The 18,000-nt window shown below is 51.3% G+C and overlaps 1 protein-coding gene across 6 annotated transcripts in view; it reads right to left on the bottom strand.

Moving 5' to 3' along the window:
* Positions 1 to 2,398: 2,398 nt before the first annotated feature.
* The window catches only part of MYH14 (myosin heavy chain 14), an 87,425-nt gene continuing 71,823 nt past the window's right edge, over positions 2,399 to 18,000 (bottom strand). For all 6 annotated transcript variants that reach the window (XM_057711220.1, XM_057711218.1, XM_057711222.1 and 3 more), the window contains 9 exons: positions 17,651 to 17,863; positions 16,332 to 16,493; positions 14,308 to 14,436; positions 13,600 to 13,688; positions 13,391 to 13,514; positions 7,105 to 7,313; positions 5,291 to 5,399; positions 3,412 to 3,584; positions 2,399 to 3,224 (listed from right to left, as the gene is read on the bottom strand). In XM_057711220.1, the coding sequence (XP_057567203.1) occupies positions 3,065 to 3,224; positions 3,412 to 3,584; positions 5,291 to 5,399; positions 7,105 to 7,313; positions 13,391 to 13,514; positions 13,600 to 13,688; positions 14,308 to 14,436; positions 16,332 to 16,493; positions 17,651 to 17,863 (1,368 nt within the window). In that variant the 3' untranslated portion in view covers positions 2,399 to 3,064. The remainder of the gene's footprint in view (positions 3,225 to 3,411; positions 3,585 to 5,290; positions 5,400 to 7,104; positions 7,314 to 13,390; positions 13,515 to 13,599; positions 13,689 to 14,307; positions 14,437 to 16,331; positions 16,494 to 17,650; positions 17,864 to 18,000) is intronic.

Below are 18,000 nucleotides of genomic sequence, written 5' to 3'. Positions count from 1 at the left end.
GTCTTTCCTGGCATTTCGCACATAAGCCGGTAAGTCCAGATACTGCTGCTGGGCCAGGACACCATTTATTTAGGTTAGAGGTGTTTACATTTAAAATGTAGAGGCCGTTCCCGAGTGGAGGGACGCTGGAATATCAGAAGCTTGGGAAACGACATATCTACCTGTGCTGGGATCCCAGCTCGCCCTTCCCCGGCGTTCCTCAACCCCTCAAGGTCGCGGGTGGAAAATCATTTCTCATATCCCATCCTGGCTCAAGGATGCGCTACCTCCCCCAAGCCCAGAGACCACACTGGTCCCAGAATCCTTAAGGGACTCCCCTTTTTGGAGCTGGGGGCCTATGGAATTAGCAGCCTCCCTCCCTCTGCTCCCAAGGCCTCAGGAACCCCACCCGAGGATTGGGGGGAGTGTCACTGAGCACGATTCTTGATGCAACGATTCCTATGCAAGGGGCATTTTGAGTCCCCCCATCCTTCCTTGGACCCTTAACCCTGGCGAATCAGGGGTGAGGGGTGGGACGGGTTCTGGTGGGAGCGGGGTGGGACCGGGCAAAGGGCTAGGGGCTTCAGACACCAGGGTACGGGGTTGGAGACTGATTATATTGCCAAAGGGTTTAACTTCTTAAAAAACAAAACAAAACCCCAGATACCCCTGACCCTCACGGAAGCCGAACGGTGCGGGGAAAGGGGGTGAGGATTTTTCTAAAGGGTACGGACCTCTTCCCAGCGTCCCCCCGCTGCTCGCCAATCTGCCACACGTACCTAGCTTTTTAGTTCAGCTTTTAAAAATAATCACAATCATTATAAACCTCTACAAACGTTATTCCCGTACCCCAAGTCAACAGTGTGGGATTCGGGGAGGGAGAGAGAGAGAGAGAGCTAAAGGGACAACTTCCAAGTCCCGCTCCCCTTTTCCCCCCGGCCGCCAGGGTGCCTGCAACTAAACGCATGCGCTGCATGCCGCGCTCCCCACACGCATGTCGCGCCCCTCCTGCGCTCCGGGAACGCACGGACACGGGGCGGGGTGGGGTGGTGATTGGGGAGGAATGAATGGCGGGGGTCTTTCCGAACACAGCGGCTCCTCCCCAACACACACACAGCAATAAGTTTCTCTCACTCAAAAGTGGGCGGCGCGGGCCTGGCCTGTCGTTGGGGGGAGGGGGCGGAGTGGCAAGGGGGCGCTCTCAGGGATGGGGGAGGGTGTCCGGAGTCAGTCTGGGGAGGGGAGGTCTGCAAATCGTCCAACTCTGGTGCTAATAGCGGGTCTTCTCAGCCCACCCCCAGGGCAGGGAGGGAGGGGTCGGCAGGCCCCTCCCCCAAGCCTCCCCCACGCCCACCCTGGGTGCATGAACCGCCCGACGCAGAAGCTGCCGCATGTCACCCCCCTCCCCAAAGAAAAAGTGTCATGCCCCCTCCCACCTACCCTCTCATTCCCCACCAAAATAAAAGTTTCCTTTTCATTTAAAAGTTTCATCCTCTTTGTCTGCAGAGAAGGTCTCCTGATCCGGGCTGAGGGCTTTGGGGCTCTGAGAAGGGTTGACTCTTCAAGAGCAGGGGTCGGATTAAAACGGCAAGGGCATGCACTTTGAGGGTCCAGACATCCCCCTCATCGCTGGTTCTCTCACCTTGTGATTTGGGGGGAGCAAGTACCTGCCTCAGTTTCCCTGATAGGGATCCACACCCTTAACTGGAAAGTCTGTGAGGGCACCTGGGTCATGTGAGTTCTTAGGTGAAGGTGACTAGGTCTCAGAAAAGGAGCGGACCTAGGTGCCCAGTGTGGGTTCAGGAGTTACCCACGCAGAATCCAAACTGGGTTCAATTTCTTAGTAGCTGTGTGTCCTTGGGCAAGTCTCTCAACCTCTCTGGGTTTGTTTCCACCACTCCAAAAGTGCAGGAGGGGGTGATTTATTCATTCAGCAAATCTGTGAAGGCCAACTATGTGCCAGGCACTGTTCTAGACACTAGATGACAATGAAATCCCCACTAAGCGTTGTGCTGAGGATTGAGACTAAACTAGTGTCCCAAGTTTAGCCAAGCTAAACAAATAAATAGCACTCAGCAAACGGCTCAACAGTCACTACTGCCATTGCTTTGCAAAGACTTGAGGGTCAGCTAGATTGCACACCCTTTCTGACACTTGCTGACTGGGAGGCTTGGAGCAAGGGACCCTGGAGCACTGAGCCTCAGTTTTCCCATCTGTATAATGGAGGGGATACCTTGGAGGGAGGCTGGGTGAGGAGAAAATTAATTCTTTCACATTAAATGCTGGGTACAAGGGAGGTTCCCTAACACTGGCCAGATGGATTAGGACCGACGGACTGCCCCCGCCCCCACCCGATGCCCCTTGCCCATCCTGTCCCCCTACCCCTGCAGGAACACACACAGCCCCCACGGGGTCCAGTCTGGGTTGGAGTTTATTTCTGCCAGAGCCTGGAGACTGGGAGGATATGGGGGCCTCCTCCAGCTCCCATGGGAAACTCCAACTGAACTGTGACCACACAAGAGCAACCAGAAGGGGGCATGAGGGGAGGGGGGGATGAGTGAGGTCCCCTTATCCTGCCCCTCTGCAAGAGTTAAAGGCTGATGGTGACCTGGAGCTCAGGGTGCTGTTGCTCAGAAGTTCCGCAGTCAGTGGCTAAGTGGAGAGAGGGAAAGAGGGAGGGGAGGGGGAAGGGGGAGACTTAAATGGGGAGGAGGAAGAGGCGGGGTGGTGGGGAAGGGGCGTGGGGAGCCCTGGTTGAGAAGGGCAGGGGAGCGATGCTCCTTTCCTAGTATAGATCACTCATAACAGAAGTAAGGATTTGGAGCCGGATGGGACCCCAGCTTGCCAACTACACCCGAATTTCTCCCAAGCGAGAGCGCCCCAGTCCTTGCCTCCCTGCTTGCCCCCTCCTCTGTGTTTAGGGGTTCACGGGAAGACTCAGGAGACCCCAGGGGTGGGCTTGATAAGTGCTGTCATGCCAGAGGGTGGCACCATTTCCAAAGTGCAAGAAGCCAGAGGGCGGTTCGTAGGACAGGCACCAAAGGGGCCGGGGAGGGAGGGCCCGGTGGCTGGGGGCAGGGTAGGGTCACTGGGCCGGGGCCGCGGGGGAACCTTCAGGCTCCGCGGTCGGTGGCCCAGACCCCGGCTCCGCCTCCTCGGCCGCCGCCTCCTCGTCGGACGCCACGCCCTCCTCCAGTCGGAAGACCTGGCGCACCGTGCGGGTGGTGAAGGTGAGGGGGCCGCGTCTGCGGGGAGGAGGAGAAACCAGGAGGCAGAGATTAAATGAGGGGGGCAGAGAGAAAAGTGAGAGAGGGGGCGATATGGAGAGACAGAATAAAATGGCGAGGGGGGCACAGAGAGATGCGGGGACAGAGCGAGATGTGGGAACTGGGGTTTATGGAGCGAGGGTGTGCTTGGGCGGGACGGCCGTACCGAAGCCGGTTCCTCAGCGTGTTCAGCTCCCGGTTCATGGACTCCGAGGCCTCTGTGACATCCTCCAGCTCGTGCTGCAGCCTCCGGCGGACCGCCTGAGCCCGGGACGCCTCCTCCTCGGCCTCCTCCAGCTGCCGCTTCAGCTGCTTCACTCGAAGGTTCCCCTTCTCCAGCTAGGCGCGAGCCGGGGGTGGGGGGTGGGGGCGCATCATGTCTCTAGGTGCCGCCCTCGCCCAGAGCTCCCCACAGCTCCATCCCTTCTACATCCAGACTCTGTCCCTTGCCTGCCTTCAGTCCATGCTTTGTTCTGTTCTCCTAGATCCTCTCACTAGCCTCCACATCAGACTCAAACGTGAGGCCATCCCCCACTCGGCCTCAGAGGGGTCTTTCTATGCTCAGAGCTGGCCCTGCCCCTTCCCTGCTCAAAGTCCTCCCGTGATCCCCAGTGCCCCTGGGACAAGGTCCCAGCCCCTAAACCTGGCGTTCCAGGCCCTGCAGGGTCTTCTTCCCATAAACACACTGCTCAGACCATCTTCACTGAGACCGTCCCCAGACTCTGCCATCTCTCTCTCCAGGGAGGGGACACACATAATCTGCCTCCCACCGACTCCTCTGACCTCATTTCTTATCACTCAACCCCCAACCCCATTCTTCTCTCAAGCAATACTGGTCTACTTTTCCCCTTGGAGCTCACCAAGCTCATTTCCAGACCCTAGGGTCTTTGCATCTGCTCTTCCCTCTTCTTGGTTCTTTCTCACACTTCAGTATCTATTCAAATGTCACTTCCCTAGAGAGGTCTTCCTGACCACCACCCCTCCTCCAATCTAGGGTGAATTCCCCAATCCTCTATGTCCCTGCTCTCTCTCCATTCTTTTTTTTTCTTCATAGCCCCTGTCACAATCTAATTATCCTTGCTTGTTTATAGGTTTATTTTGTATCTTTCTTTTCCTGTGTTGAAAATGTGAGCTCCATGAGGGCAGGGACCTTCTCTGTGTCATTCACAGCCACGTCTCCAATGCCTTGCACAGTGCCTGGCAGGTAGTGGGTGCTCAACAATTGTTTTGTGAAATGAATGGTAAATAAAACACAGCTGAGCTTTTAAGGGCACAGCAAACTAGAGTCAGTCACATTTGAGCCTGGGGTGGAAGCTGGCAAGAGGATCTAGAAGGATCTGATCCTGGCTCTCTTTATTAACTGTGTGACTTTGGGGCAAATTATATCCCCTTTTAAAGTTTCCACTTTCTCACCTGTGAAATGGAGCTGATGACAGAATGCAAGCATGTTTTGGGGGGTTTTGTTTGTTTGTTTAAAGCAGGTAGTACAGTACTTGGGACATAGTAATTGGTCAATAAATAATTAAGAGCACAGACTCTGCAGCCAGAGTACTGGAATTTGGACTCAGGCTCCATCTCTTACTAAATACATATTTGTGAGCAAGTTACTTCACCTTTCTGTCTCAATTTTCTCACCTGAATAAGAGGGAAGATCATAGTACCTACCTCATGAGTTCTGATTAGAATTAAATGTACTACCTGTTATGTCTTTAGCACTGGCTAAAGAAATCACTCAATAACACCATTTTATTATTTAAGCTGTGGCCTAGCCTCTGGGTACGGTTTAACTTCTTCCCTCTTCATGGCTGTCTAAAGTCCCCACTAGGGCCTTTCCTAGATTCCAGAGTATACAGATCACAAAGTCACTGACTCCAGCTCTCTGCTGGTGCACCAAGCCCCAGGATGGTGTCTGCACTCAGTTCCAGTCTAGCACCCACACATTCCTCCTGTGATGGGAACTCACTGCCTCCAGAGAAGGCATGTGCTACTTCTCTGTCAGTGGTCCCCCCTACTCCCACTGCACCTCAGTGACACCAGTTGCTCACCTGGTCCCGTAGCTGGTCGGCCACCCTCCGCTCCTCCTCCACCTGGAGCACCACCTCTTTAAGCCTCTTCTCAGCCCTGCGCACCAGCTTGCCAGAGAGGATGCGCTCCCTGTAGAGAGGAGGGAAAGGGAGAATCAAGACAGCTGCTCACCTGGGGTTCTGTCCCACAAGCCTCGTCCAGCAGCTACATGTTCTCAAAGTGGCCTCTTTTCCACCCACAACTGGCTCCCACAGTCTACTCAGGCCAGACACTGGTACCCAAGGACACCTAGTCCTTGACTTCTAGTAAGATGCCTGATGTTCCTAAAAGTGTCTCCATGTCTACACCAGTTTTCCACATCCCACTAGGTCTCTCATATTCAACTGTATTCCCCCCTACCCCCAATCTTCCTCCTTTCAGGGAAGTGACCCACTGACTACCAGTCCCCAAGTCAGACCACCAGGGACCGTCCTTACCCCTCTCCTTTGCTCCACCCCTAGCCTCTCAGTACCCAAACCCTGTCCCATCGCCCCCTGTACTCTGTCCTGTCCCCTCCTTGGCCTCACAGCCCTAGCTCCCAGCTCAGGACTCACCATCTCCCATCTGACCTTCCCTCTACCTGGCCTGGAATTTTCTTTCTCCCTCTGTTCTTTCTCTCTCAATTTCCTTCTCTAGCTTTTTGTGTTTGTGGAATACTCTGGAAGCCCAGAGCTTCATCCTCAACCATCTTTGCTGTCTTCTCCCCTTTTCACTCACACACTTTCCCTGGACAAGCTCAGCTGTGCCCTAGGTTTCTATAACCATCAACAGCCTGGTGTCTGCTAACTCTGTCTCCTGAGCTCCAGCCTAGTACAGCCCCCAGCCTTGGCTGTCCACCAGACCCTGCACACCCTGCACTGGGTTCAATGCCTTCTCCCATACCTGCTTCTCCTCCTAATTCCCCATGATCCACCTAGATCTGCAGGTCAGATACCTGGGGCCATCCTTACCTCCTCTCTCCCCTCCTGTCTCCTAAATTTCCCCATCCCCAAGGTCCCCGCTCATCCATCCTCTCCTGCATGAACCATCCCACTAGGGTGAAGTCCATGTGATGGGGCCCCTAGCAGTAGGCAGTGCTCAGTAGCCATGACTGGATAGTCCCTTAAATCTGAGCTGGCCACATGAGTTGCTTTTTTTTTTTTTTTTTGGCTGTGCCATGTGCGGCATGCAGGATCTTAGTTCCCCGACCAAGAATCAAACCTGCCACCTGTAGTGGAGGTGTGGAGCCCTAACCACCGGACCACTAGGGAATTCCCCACATGATTGTGTTAGTAACAGGATGTGGCAGAAATGACAGTGCACCAGTTTCAAGTCTAGGCCCCAAGAAGCCCTCACTCTTGGAACCTTCACTCTGACATGTGAACAATCCTGGGTCAGCCTGGAGCAGAGACAAGTTAGCCTAGCTGTCCCAGGCAAGATCAGCAAATCCATCTAGCTGACTTTCAGCTGAGCAAAGATGCGTGAGTGAGGCCCATCAAGCTTAGATCAGCAGAACCTACCAGCCATCCCAAAGACTCATGAGCAATAATAAATGATGTTGTTTTAAGCCACTTGCATTTTAAGGTGGTTTGTTATGCAGCTATAGCTAACTGTGACATTACTGTTTACATTATGCAGTGGGAATGCAGTTACTTGCACCACAAAGCATCCTAAATGACATAGGAAATCATCAACCATTAATATTATGATGCCCTTTGGCTGTTTCTAAACCAGGTTCTTGTAACACAGCTCCCCTTCATCTCATCGGCCAGAATGTGAGGGTTGCCCTCCAACTGTGCCCTCTGCTCCCACCTACCTGCTCTCCTGCTCCAGCTGCTCCTCAGCCTGGGCCAGCTTAGACTCAAGGGCAGCAATGATCATCTTCTGGCGGGCTCGGGCCCCAGCATCTTCCTCACCCAGGCGTCCCCTGAGCTCCTGGATCTGCCGCTCCAGCTGCTGCCGCCCACTCTCTGCCTTGGCTGAGAAACTGCGCTCAGCTGACAACTCTGTGGTCAGTGATTCTACCTGTAGCAGCGGGAAAGGCAGGACTCTCATGGTCGAGTCTCAGAGGGAAGGTGGGAGGTAAATACAGGCATTTCCCACAATGAAGTGAGTTGATGATTGTTAAGTGCATAGCACAGAGCCTGGTACATATTAAAATACTCAACAAATGGTTAGGTGTATTTTTCTCCAATTGGCTTATCAGCCAACAGTGGTGCCAGCTCTGGGTTTTAACCTTTTGGATAGGTTTTTGCTATTTTAATAAGTCCACAAGACTCACAAACTTGTTTAAACACTATAAATTCTACCTCTGACTGTGAATGAGTCTATTTCAAGGGTTATCACACTTCTGTTTGCACCAGGCTTATCTGGGGAGCTTGTGGAAAAAATGTGGACTCCAGGGTCCCACCCTCCAGAGATTCAGATTCAGCAGGTCTGGGATGGGGGCCATGCATCCTCATTTTCAACAAGCCTCTCAGGTGGTTTTGATTTGAATGATATGCAGGATCGTTTTGAGAAATACTGCCTTAATTAACAGGAGCTATTATACTGCGAATGTGTAAACACACCCCTAATAATAGTGCCTGTTTATTTATTCAGCTCGTACTCTGAGTGAGGTCCTATGCCGGGGACACAGAAATGAGTCAGATCCAGTCTGATTCATACTTTACTTCATTTCACCCTCACAGGAAGACCACGATGTGGTGATTAGCATATGCTTTTTTTAAAACCTTTTGGGAAAATAAAACCATGATACAGAAAAAGTAAAAAAACAGATCAAATATATGGCTTAATGGCTTAATAAAAGGCAAACACTACTGTCGCCCCTGCCCAGGTCAGGAAACAGAACCTTACACACCCATCCTACTAACAACCTCCTCCTTTCCCCGCCAAATAGTATGTCATCCTGACTTTTAGGGTGATCACTTTCTTGCTCTTTTTTCAAGTTTTATTACTCAAAGATGCATCCCTAGATCCTATAGTTGAATCCTGCCCATTAAAAAAAATTTGTATGGGACTTCCCTGGCAGTCCAGTGGTTAAGACTTGGCCTTCCAGTGCAGGGGGTGCGGGTTCAATATCTGGTCAGGGAGCTAAGATACCTATGCCTCTGGGCCAAAAAATCAAAACATAAAACAGAAGCAATACTGTAACAAAATCAATAAAGACTTTAAAAACGGTCCATATTAAAAAAATCTTTAAAAAATTTGTATATGACTTTTAAGTTTCTTTTAATCTACAGTCCCCCCCCCCAATCTCTTATTTCCTTATAATTTATCTATTGAAGAATCTGGGCCATCTGACCTGCAGAGTTTCTCTGCATCTGGGTTTCCTGATTACACATTCACGGTCCAGGTCAGCATGCTTCTCTGTTCTGTTTCCTTCAAATCAGCAGTTGGGCCCAGGGAATTCATTCTTTCTCTCTGTGAGTTTTCAAGGTAATGAACCGGTTCCCTATTATTCTCTGAAGGTGACTCTACTGTGTTGAACAGTCGTCCGCCAAGAACTCTTGCCCATCCGGAACCTCAGAACATGACCTTATTTGGGAAGACAGTCTTTGGAAGTGTAATTCATTAAATGAAGATGAGGTCATACTGGATTGGGGTGGGCCCTAAATTCAATATGACTGGTGTCTTTACGAGAAAAGAAGGAGTCACAGACACATAAAGAAGACACGGGGAAGGCTGTGTGAAGACAGAGGCAGAGACTGGGCTGATGCCTCTACAAGCCAAGGGTTGCTGGCAACCACCAGCAGCTGGAGAGAGGCCTGGAACAGATGCTCCCTCAGAAGGCATCAACATGATGACACCTTGATCTTGGACTTCTGACCTCTAGAACTGTGAGAGAATAAGTTACTGTTGCTTTAAGCTACCCAGTTTGTGGCAATTTGTTACGGCAGCCTCAGGAAACTAATACAGTCACTAATTAGTATTTTTAAAAATATCATTGTGAACTCATGGATTCAAACAGACTTGATGGATTTAAAGCAATTGCGATTATGATCTTTGTTGAAGCTCAAGATGCTCCATTTGGGGCCAGCGGGAGCCTTTCCAGGTTGATTTTTCTTTTTTTTTTAATAAATTTATAAATTTATTTACCTATGTATTGGCTACATTGGGTCTTTGCTGCTGCACAGACTTTCTCTAATTGTGGCGAGCGGGGGCCACTCTTCATTGTGGTGCACGGGCTTCTCATTTCAGTGGCTTCTCTTGTTGCTGAGCACGGGCTCTAGGCACGCAGGCTTCAGTAGTTGTAGCATGCAGGCTCAGCAGTTGTGGGGCCCAGGCTTAGTGGCTTCGTAGCATGTAGGATCTTCTCCAACCAGGGCTCAAACCCATGTCCCCTGCATTGGCAGGCGGGTTCTTAACCACTGCGCCACCAGGGAAGTCCCTTCAGGTTGACTTCTAAGTGCTTTCGAGATAACCAGGTTAGCTTCCTTGAGAACTGGTGGTGTGTTGTGGACTGAATGTTTGTGTCCCCCCCCCCAAATTGTGAAGCCCTAACCCCCAATGTGTATCTGGAGATGCGGCCTTTGGGAGGTAATTAGGATTAGATGAGGATATGAGGGTGTGGCCCCCATGATGGTGTTAGTGCCCTTATTAGGAGAAACCAGGGAGCTTGCTGTCTCTCTCCCCGCACATGCACAAGTCGAGGGCCAGTGAGTGCACGACGAGATGACAGCCGCCTATAAGCCAAGGGAAGAGGCCTTGGAATGAAACCTATCTTACCGCCACCATGATCTTGGACTTCTCAGCCTCCAGAACTGTGAGAAATAAATTTCTCTTGTTGAAGCCACCCTGTCTATAGCATTTTGGTATAGCAGCCTGAGCAGACTGAGGCATGGTATGACAAGATGGTCCAGGCTACTCTGCTTCATTTCCTGATTTAGATCTGGAATGAGCCATTCCTTTAAAAAAAATAAAAGGAATTTCTTTTCCCCCATTTTCTTTTAGTGGGGGAAATGGTATTTCTAGACCACGAGTCATATACTAGGGATGTTCACTGCTATTGGGTTGGTTATTCCTTCTAGGCCATTTTTGGTGGACAGAGATAGGACGGATCTATCTAAAATACCCTATAAGTTCACATCAATACATCCAGGTCAAATTTGGGCCTACAGGTTTTTTTGTTTGTTTTTGTCTGTGCCGTTCGGCTTGTGGGATCTTAGTTCCCAGACCAGGGATCGAACTTGGGCCACAGGAGTGAAAGCCTGGAATCCTAACCACTAGGCCACCAGGGAAGTCCCTATTTGTTTGTTTTTAACTGAGCCTGTTCTCCATGACATCTACACCTTGGTTCTCACATGCGGATGATCCTCAGATGATGAACACAGGTAGACATGATAGAATTAGAATATTCCATCCTTAATCATTTACGTTATCCCACATTACACGCACAATGGTCTCAGAAACACAATGCTGATACTACCACTGCCAATATAATTACCGAAGAGAGTAATACGATTTCTTTGCATATTTGCCCATTCGCTCCACTTAAAAAATAGTCGTGCTACACATCACTGAGCATATAGCCAATTATCCTTCTTACTCCTTTTCAGCCTTCACTTAGTTTTAGAACTATGGGCAGACTGTATTACTACGGGCAGTTCATTCCTCTCTCGCACTGATGTCTCTCCAGTGACCCTGATCACCTGCACCTGGGTCTCCAGGGCAGTGCTTTTCAGACTCCTCATGCCTCAGAACCACGTGGAGTGTTTGTTGAAATACAGATTTCGGGGTCCCACTGCCAACATTCCTCATTCGCTTGGGCTTGGCTGGGGCCCCAGAACTTGCATTTCCAACAAGTTCCCAGTTGAGGCTGACTCTGCTGGGCTCGGGACCACCCTTTGAGAACTGCTGGTCTCCTAGATTCCTCAGGAAGGGTTCCTGGGAACAACAGTCCCCAAGTTCTTGCATGCTAACAACTTGTTTGTGTCCTTTATACAGGAAAATAAGTCTTACAGACAACCAACAAGGACCTACTTACAGCACAGGGGACTATGCTCAATATCTTGTAATGGAAAAGGATCTAAAAAAGAATATATCTATGTATGTATGTGTAACTGAATCACTTTGTACACCTGAAACTAACACAACATTGTAAATCAACTATATTTCAAAAGGAAAAAGAATATCTGCACATGAAAAAAAAAGAAAGAAAGAAAGTCTGATTGGATACAAAATCCTTGTCTCACGTTTTCTTTCTTTGAGCATCCCTCCATTTTCTCTCAGCATAAAGCCTCTCTGTGAAAAATCCGATGACAATTGAATTTTCTTTATATACCACTTGCTCATTTTTTCCTGGATGGCTAAATATTTTTCCCCCTCCTATAAATCCAAGAGTTTTTTTAAATTAGAATCTGTCCTGGTATGAGATGGTATGGGTTGATATCTTCAGGTGCACAGTGGCTTCAAACTTTTCTGTTTCAGGAGTTTTCTTGCATTGTGGTTTTTGGTTATTTGCTCTGATCTCTTACTTTGTTTTTCTTCTTTGGGGACTCTTATTATCCATATGGTGGGTCTTCTCTGCCTGTCTTCAATATCTGCCATTTTCTTATGAATTCCTTTTTGTATCTTTAAAAAAGTTTTATTTTGAGTTTTTAAAAAGATTCTCCTTTTCACCAACAGCCAAAGATGTGGGTTGGGCTAAGCCTATGAGCCCTCCATTAAAGCATGTATTGGCTTATTCATTTCATTTATAATGAGCACCCTGCACTGTTTTAGGTACTGGGGATAGAGCAGTGAAAACTAAGACAGAGGTCCTATGCCCATGGTGCTTACACTCTGTTGGGGAGAATGGACCATAGATAAACAAGTAAATATATAACAGAATGTCAGGCAGTGGTAAGTGACATGAAGAGATTAAAGCAGAGAGAATGGAGAGAAATTATGGGAGGGAGGGTGGCTGTTTCACACACGGTGGCCAGGGAAGGCTGTTTTGAGGGAGTGAGCTGTGTGATGATTTGGGAGAAGACCTTTCCAGGAGGAAGAAATAGAAAGTGCAAAGGCCCTGAGGTAGGAATAAACTAGGCATAGTCAAGGAATAATGAAGAGGCAGGAGTGGCTGAAGCAGAGTGAACTAGGGGAGAAGGGTTAGAGATAAGTAAGGTCTGAATTAGCCAGGGACCAGAGTGCGGGGCCTTGTTGGTGACTGAGATTTTAGTCTGAGTGATATAGGAGCTACGTCATGGTGTATGACTGCTTCTCCTACTGGTCTAGGGGCTCCCCAAAGGCTGAGCTGGGGTCTTACTCCTCTCTGAGTCCCCAGCAGTGTTGGGGCATGGCCTGTGAGAGGTTTCAAAATGTATCTTTTAAAATGAATAAAATAATACAGACATAGGTCTCTCTTTGGAAATCTCATTCCTCTACTGTCTGCTTGGCAAACTCTTAACTTCCTATCAGATCTCTTAAGACTTCACCTCTACCAGGAAGCCTTCCCTGATAGCCCCCAGCCTGCAGGCTGGATGAGTAGTCCCCTCTATGTTCTCACAGTGTCTTTTGCTTCCTCCAGTTTCATTTGCATTTCTGTATTGGGATAGTCCGTTTCCTCCATCAGACTAGGATGTCCTTAATGGCAGAGACCTGGAATGATCCACCTCCAGGTCTTCAGCACCACCCAGAATAGGATATGGGCCTCCAGAAGCTTCATAAAATATTTATAAATAAATATACAAATAAAATATGCTTTGTCTGTCTGCCTAGCTTCTACGTATGCTTTAAAACCCCAGCCAAGTGTCCCTTCTTGCAAATGCCTCTCTCTTGCAGAGAGTTCTCTCTCTCTCACTACTGGGCCTGGATACTTCAATTATCACACATGTCACTCTATGATGTCATAGTGTAACTCCACGTCTGTTTCCCCAGGGAACTCTGCAGGACAGAGACCCCATATAATTTATCCCTAAATCCAACCTTTGCGAAGCCTTGGAAATACAAGTGAATGAATGCATCAATGCCTCCTCTCACCTTGATAACTCCTATTCACCCTTCAAAACCCAACTCAAATATTCTCTTTTCCTATGTGTGCTGAATAAGAGAACTGAAGGTGTTATGGTCCCAGGTCCGCGAGGACCCAAACTGGCAGTGGGTGACGCAGCTGTGCTGACCTGCAGGAGCAGCTTGAGGTAGCGGTCATTGAGCAGCTCCGCGTTGCTCTGCTCCTCCTCCAGCTCCTCTTCCATTTGCCCCAGGCGCCCCTCGAGCTGACGCTTCTCGTCCAGAATGGCAGCCCTAGGGCAAAGGGGCACGGGGGGAGATGAGAGGGCAGGATGGCCAGAGGAGGGTGCCCTGCCCCACGTTACCACGGGCCACTCACTTGCTAAGGCTGCCGTTGGCCACCTCATCCGCCATCTCGTCCCGCTCCTGCTGGGCCTGCCGCCGGGCACGATCTGAGGCGGCCAGTTCCTGCGATGAGCGAGAGAGGGGGTGGTCAGCTGTGGGGAGGGGAGGCTGTCTGGGCACTGGCCTCACTGTCCCTCACCTCAAGTCTCTTGGCCCTTTTCTCACTGCACTTGAACGTGCTGCCCCTGGATAACCTTGGAGTGAACTTCAGTCTACAGGCAGATGTCTACTAAATCCCACTCTGGAGCCTCTGATCCGTGCCCACCTCTTGCTGCCCGCCCCTCAAGGCCCCTCAGCCTCAGAGCCTCCTCACTGAGCCCCGTATCTTCTTTCAAACCACTTCCTCCTCCAGTTTCTCCCAGGCAGGGCCAGACCCCCAGGTCTCTCCTCGCCTCCCCTGCCCCCTTATCGCCCACAGCCCTGTCCATCCTGCTCCTCTACTCTCTCTGCCTTGTTCCCTCCTCTGCGTCCCCACAGCCCTGGCTCAGGCTTCATCCTTCCTCCCCAGCCTCCCTGCCTCCGTTCTCCCCCATCTAGTCCATCCCGCACACCGCTCCAGAGCGGACCCCGATGCTCCCTGCTCAGGACCCTCCCGGGGCTCCAGAGCGGGCCCCCAGACCCCGCCCACCCACGGCCCTGCCCACCAACCCTTTCCCCAGGGCCCCGCCCATCCTGGCATCACCTCCTGCAGCCGCAGCACTTCCGCTTCCAGCCCCTTGAGGCGCTTATCACTCTCCCGGTTCTGGGCAAAGATCTCCTCCCGGGAGCTGCGCGATTCCTCTACCTCCCGCCACATCTCCTTCATCTGGACCTAGGAGGCACGGAGCGAGTGAGCGAACCCAGCCTGGTCGTGACTCACGAGGACCCCCCCTTACCCTCGTATCAGCCCTGTGGGGGCTCCCCGTGAGCAAGCAGAGCCCTGCGGACCTGGGCTTCTGCACCCCACCACTAGCCTCTGGCTGTGTGACCTTGGACCAGCCCCTTCCCATCTCTGGGCCTCACCTCTTTAAAAAAGAAGCACATCAAAAGTAAAGTAAGCCTAAAACGGGGATACTATTGAGACTCTGCAGTAGTAGCAGTAGTAGTAATCACTCATGTTGGGCCAGGCTCTATTCTGTAGACAGACTGACTCAATCCTCACAACGCCAGTTGGTGGGGACTATTTTCCTCTCCAGTTGACAGATGGAGAAACTGAGGCACAGAGAGGCTCAGCAACGTGCTCAGGGTGGTAGGTGACAGACCCAGGACCTGAACCCGGGCTGTCTGGCCCTGGAGTTCACACGTTTAGCTACTTTGCTACCTGGCCTATTGATGATTGATTGATTGATTGATTAACCGGCCGCGCCAGGTGTAATGTGGGATCTTAGTTCCCCCACCAGGGATGGAACCTGCAACCCCCTGCAGTGGAAGTGCGGAGTCTTAACCACTGGGCCGCCAGGGAAGTTCCAAGCTACCTGGTCACACTATTAAGTGTGTAGGGATGCTGGTAAAAGGGTCTTCTCCTCAACGGTGGTTAAAATAAAGAAAAAACAAAAAAAGCAGAAACAAAATGTCCATTGCCGTTAAAACAAATCCCCACTCTACATCTTTACAATGGTGTAGCACGTGCTTGTTGACAGTTATAGTGCGGACGGCAGGCAGGCTTGGTAATAGGACAATTGCCACCATTGTTGCTAATTTATTATTATCTGCTTGATGATAATAGCTTTTCAGTGCAGGGGTTTTCACTCAGTGATGACATGGTTTATAATTTGTACTTTTGGGGAGGAATCTTCATACATCAGCACTGCCTAACAGAAATACATCGCAAGGACATATGTTCTTTCACATTTTCTGGTAACTACATTAAAAAGGTAAAAAGAAACAGGTAAACCTAGTTTGAACACTATATTTTGTGTAGCCTAATATATCCAAAATATTATTATTTCCATTTATAATCAATATAAAACTTATTGAGATATTTTGCCTATTTTTTTTTCTTTTTGGCCCCACCATGCAGCTTGTGGGATCTTAGTTCCCCAACCAGGGATCGAACCTGGGCCCCCTGGCAGTGACAGCGCAGAGTCCTAACCACTAGACTGCCAGGGAATTCCTCCCCCGGTCCCCAACCACCACATTTTAGATGCCCAGTAGCCACTTGGGGCTGGTACCGTCTGTGTTGGCCAGGCCAGGCCTATACTTTAAAAAAAAAAAAAAATTGACTTTACTTTTAAGAGCAGTTTCAGGTTCACAGCAGTTTGGGGCAGAAGGTACAGAGATTTCCCACACAGCCCCTGCCCTCACACACGAGCAGTCTCCCCCAATATTAACATCCCCCACCAGAGAGGGACATTTGTTACAGTCGATGAAACTTGATACAGCATCACCCAAAAAGAAAAAAAATATTTAAACGACCATGTATAATTTTTATCATGCGGTTGTGAGGGGCGGGGCGGTGGGGAGGTGGGGGGGGTTGGGGACCCTAAGGTATTTCCACTTCAAAAATGAAATAAAATGAGGAAATTGGACTTAAACATTAAGCATTTTCAATAAAAGAAATAAAACATATAAAAAGAACTAAAGGAGCCTTTGGGGCATGGATGTTCGTAAAGCTGTTGCCTAATCCGGGCACAGCTCCTGGGATGGAGAGGGCGGGGTCCGAGCTGGTTTTGGAGCCCGAGCGAGGGCGGGGCTTCCCCTCTCCGTGGCTTAAGCCCCACCCCTTACCTGCATCTTGCGAAGCTGCTTCACCGCCTCCTCCTTGCCCTGCCCGGCGGCCGTGGTCTGGGCCTTCAGCTCCTCCAGCTCGGCCTCCAGCTTCTTGCGGGCGGCCACGGCCAGAGCGCGCTGCTTGCGTTCCTCATCCCGTTCCAGCTCTGCGTCCCGCAGCTGCGTTGGGAAGCGGGGGAGGCCGGGAGGGGCGGGCTCAGGGGACAGGAGGCCCAGGCTCCCTCTACAAGCTAGTGACGTGGATGTCTACCCTCCAGCCCCTGCCCAGGCCTCCAGCCCCCTGCCTCTCTCTACCAACAACCCAACCATCCTCCCCAACGCCACAGCCCGAGCTGAGGCCTCAAACTCCCCCCTTGCCTCAGCTTCCTCTCTGCTCGCATCTTTCCCCTCCAGCTCATTCCCAAAGGCTCCAGAATGGTCCTTCCACAATCAGAGCTGACACTGCCCCTCCCCTGCTCATGGCCCTCCTGTGGCTTCGCAGTGCCCCCAGGACGAAGTCTTGGATGAGCCCGTGGCTCGATTGGTGGAGCCAGGGGAGATCAAGAAAACACTCAGAGAATTCCCCACCCCCCCCACCCCCAGCTCTTCATTTTTCCCTCAGGGCCTCCCAGCTCCAGTCTCCCCGGCTCCAGTCTGCTGTCCACATGGCCCCAGAGGGGTCTCTCTGACACTCAGAGCTGACCCGCCCCGCCCATGCTCAGCACACATCACCTAGTGCAGAGCCTTGCCCACTGCAGACATTAGGAAATCCCTCCACTGAATGAAGAATGAATGAATGAATGGTGCAGAGAGGGAGAGAGTGATGGAATGAATGAAGAAGCGGGTGAAGGAGTAAGTGAATAAGGGAGGAAGGTCGTGGATGAAGTGGGGTGTGGACGAGCTGGTCAATGAGCGAGTAAATGCGTGCATGGGTAGGTTGGGGCAGGGGAGGGGTAGATAGTGGAGCGGTTGGGCTGGGGAGAGGAGGCTGACTGGAAGGGGGTATCGGGTGGATGGAGAAGTCGAATGCAGAGTTGGTTGTGTAGAAGTGTTGGCTGGTGGGGAGGGTGTGTGTGGGCGGCTGGGTGGCTCAGTAGATGGGGTGGGAGCGGGGTGGGTGGGTTGGTGGATGGAGGGTGTCCAAGTGGTCAGCAGGATGTGTGTGTGGCTTCATGGGTCGTGATGGGTGAGTGGGTTGGGGAACAGGAGGATGGTTGGCTACTAGAAGGGACTTGGGTAGAAACACTGAGTAGCAGGTGGGTGGGTGAGATTTCCTGCCCCTCTTGCTGCCTGTAAGCACCTGGGCATCCCCAGCCGGAGGGGTGCCCCGCCTGTACCTGCTTGGCCAGCTGCCGCCGCCTCTCCTCCCCAGCCTCATCGCGGCCCTGCAGGTCCCGCTCGTGCTGCGCCTTGAGGGCCTGCACAGTCACTTCCAGGCGCAGCTTGGCATCCTCCGCCGCCGTCAGCTCATCCTCCAGCTCCGTCACTTGTGTTCGCAGGTCGTTGGCTGCCTGTTCAGCCACCCGGCGTGCTCGCTCCAGCTCGTGCACCTGGAGGGGAGGGAGAGTGAGCCCTGAGCACCTGGGTCACCGAGGAGGGGGGAGGCCAGGACCCAAGATCTACCCTGGGCTAGAGGTCGGGAAGCTGTGACAGGGGAGAGAGAGGCAGCAAGTTCATGTGTCCATCC

The sequence above is a fragment of the Hippopotamus amphibius genome, chromosome 16 (assembly GCF_030028045.1).
Source record: "Hippopotamus amphibius kiboko isolate mHipAmp2 chromosome 16, mHipAmp2.hap2, whole genome shotgun sequence".
Classification (NCBI taxonomy): Eukaryota; Metazoa; Chordata; class Mammalia; order Artiodactyla; family Hippopotamidae; genus Hippopotamus; species Hippopotamus amphibius.
Note: the sequence above shows the minus strand (reverse complement) of the source record. Positions and strands in the feature narration are given on the sequence as shown.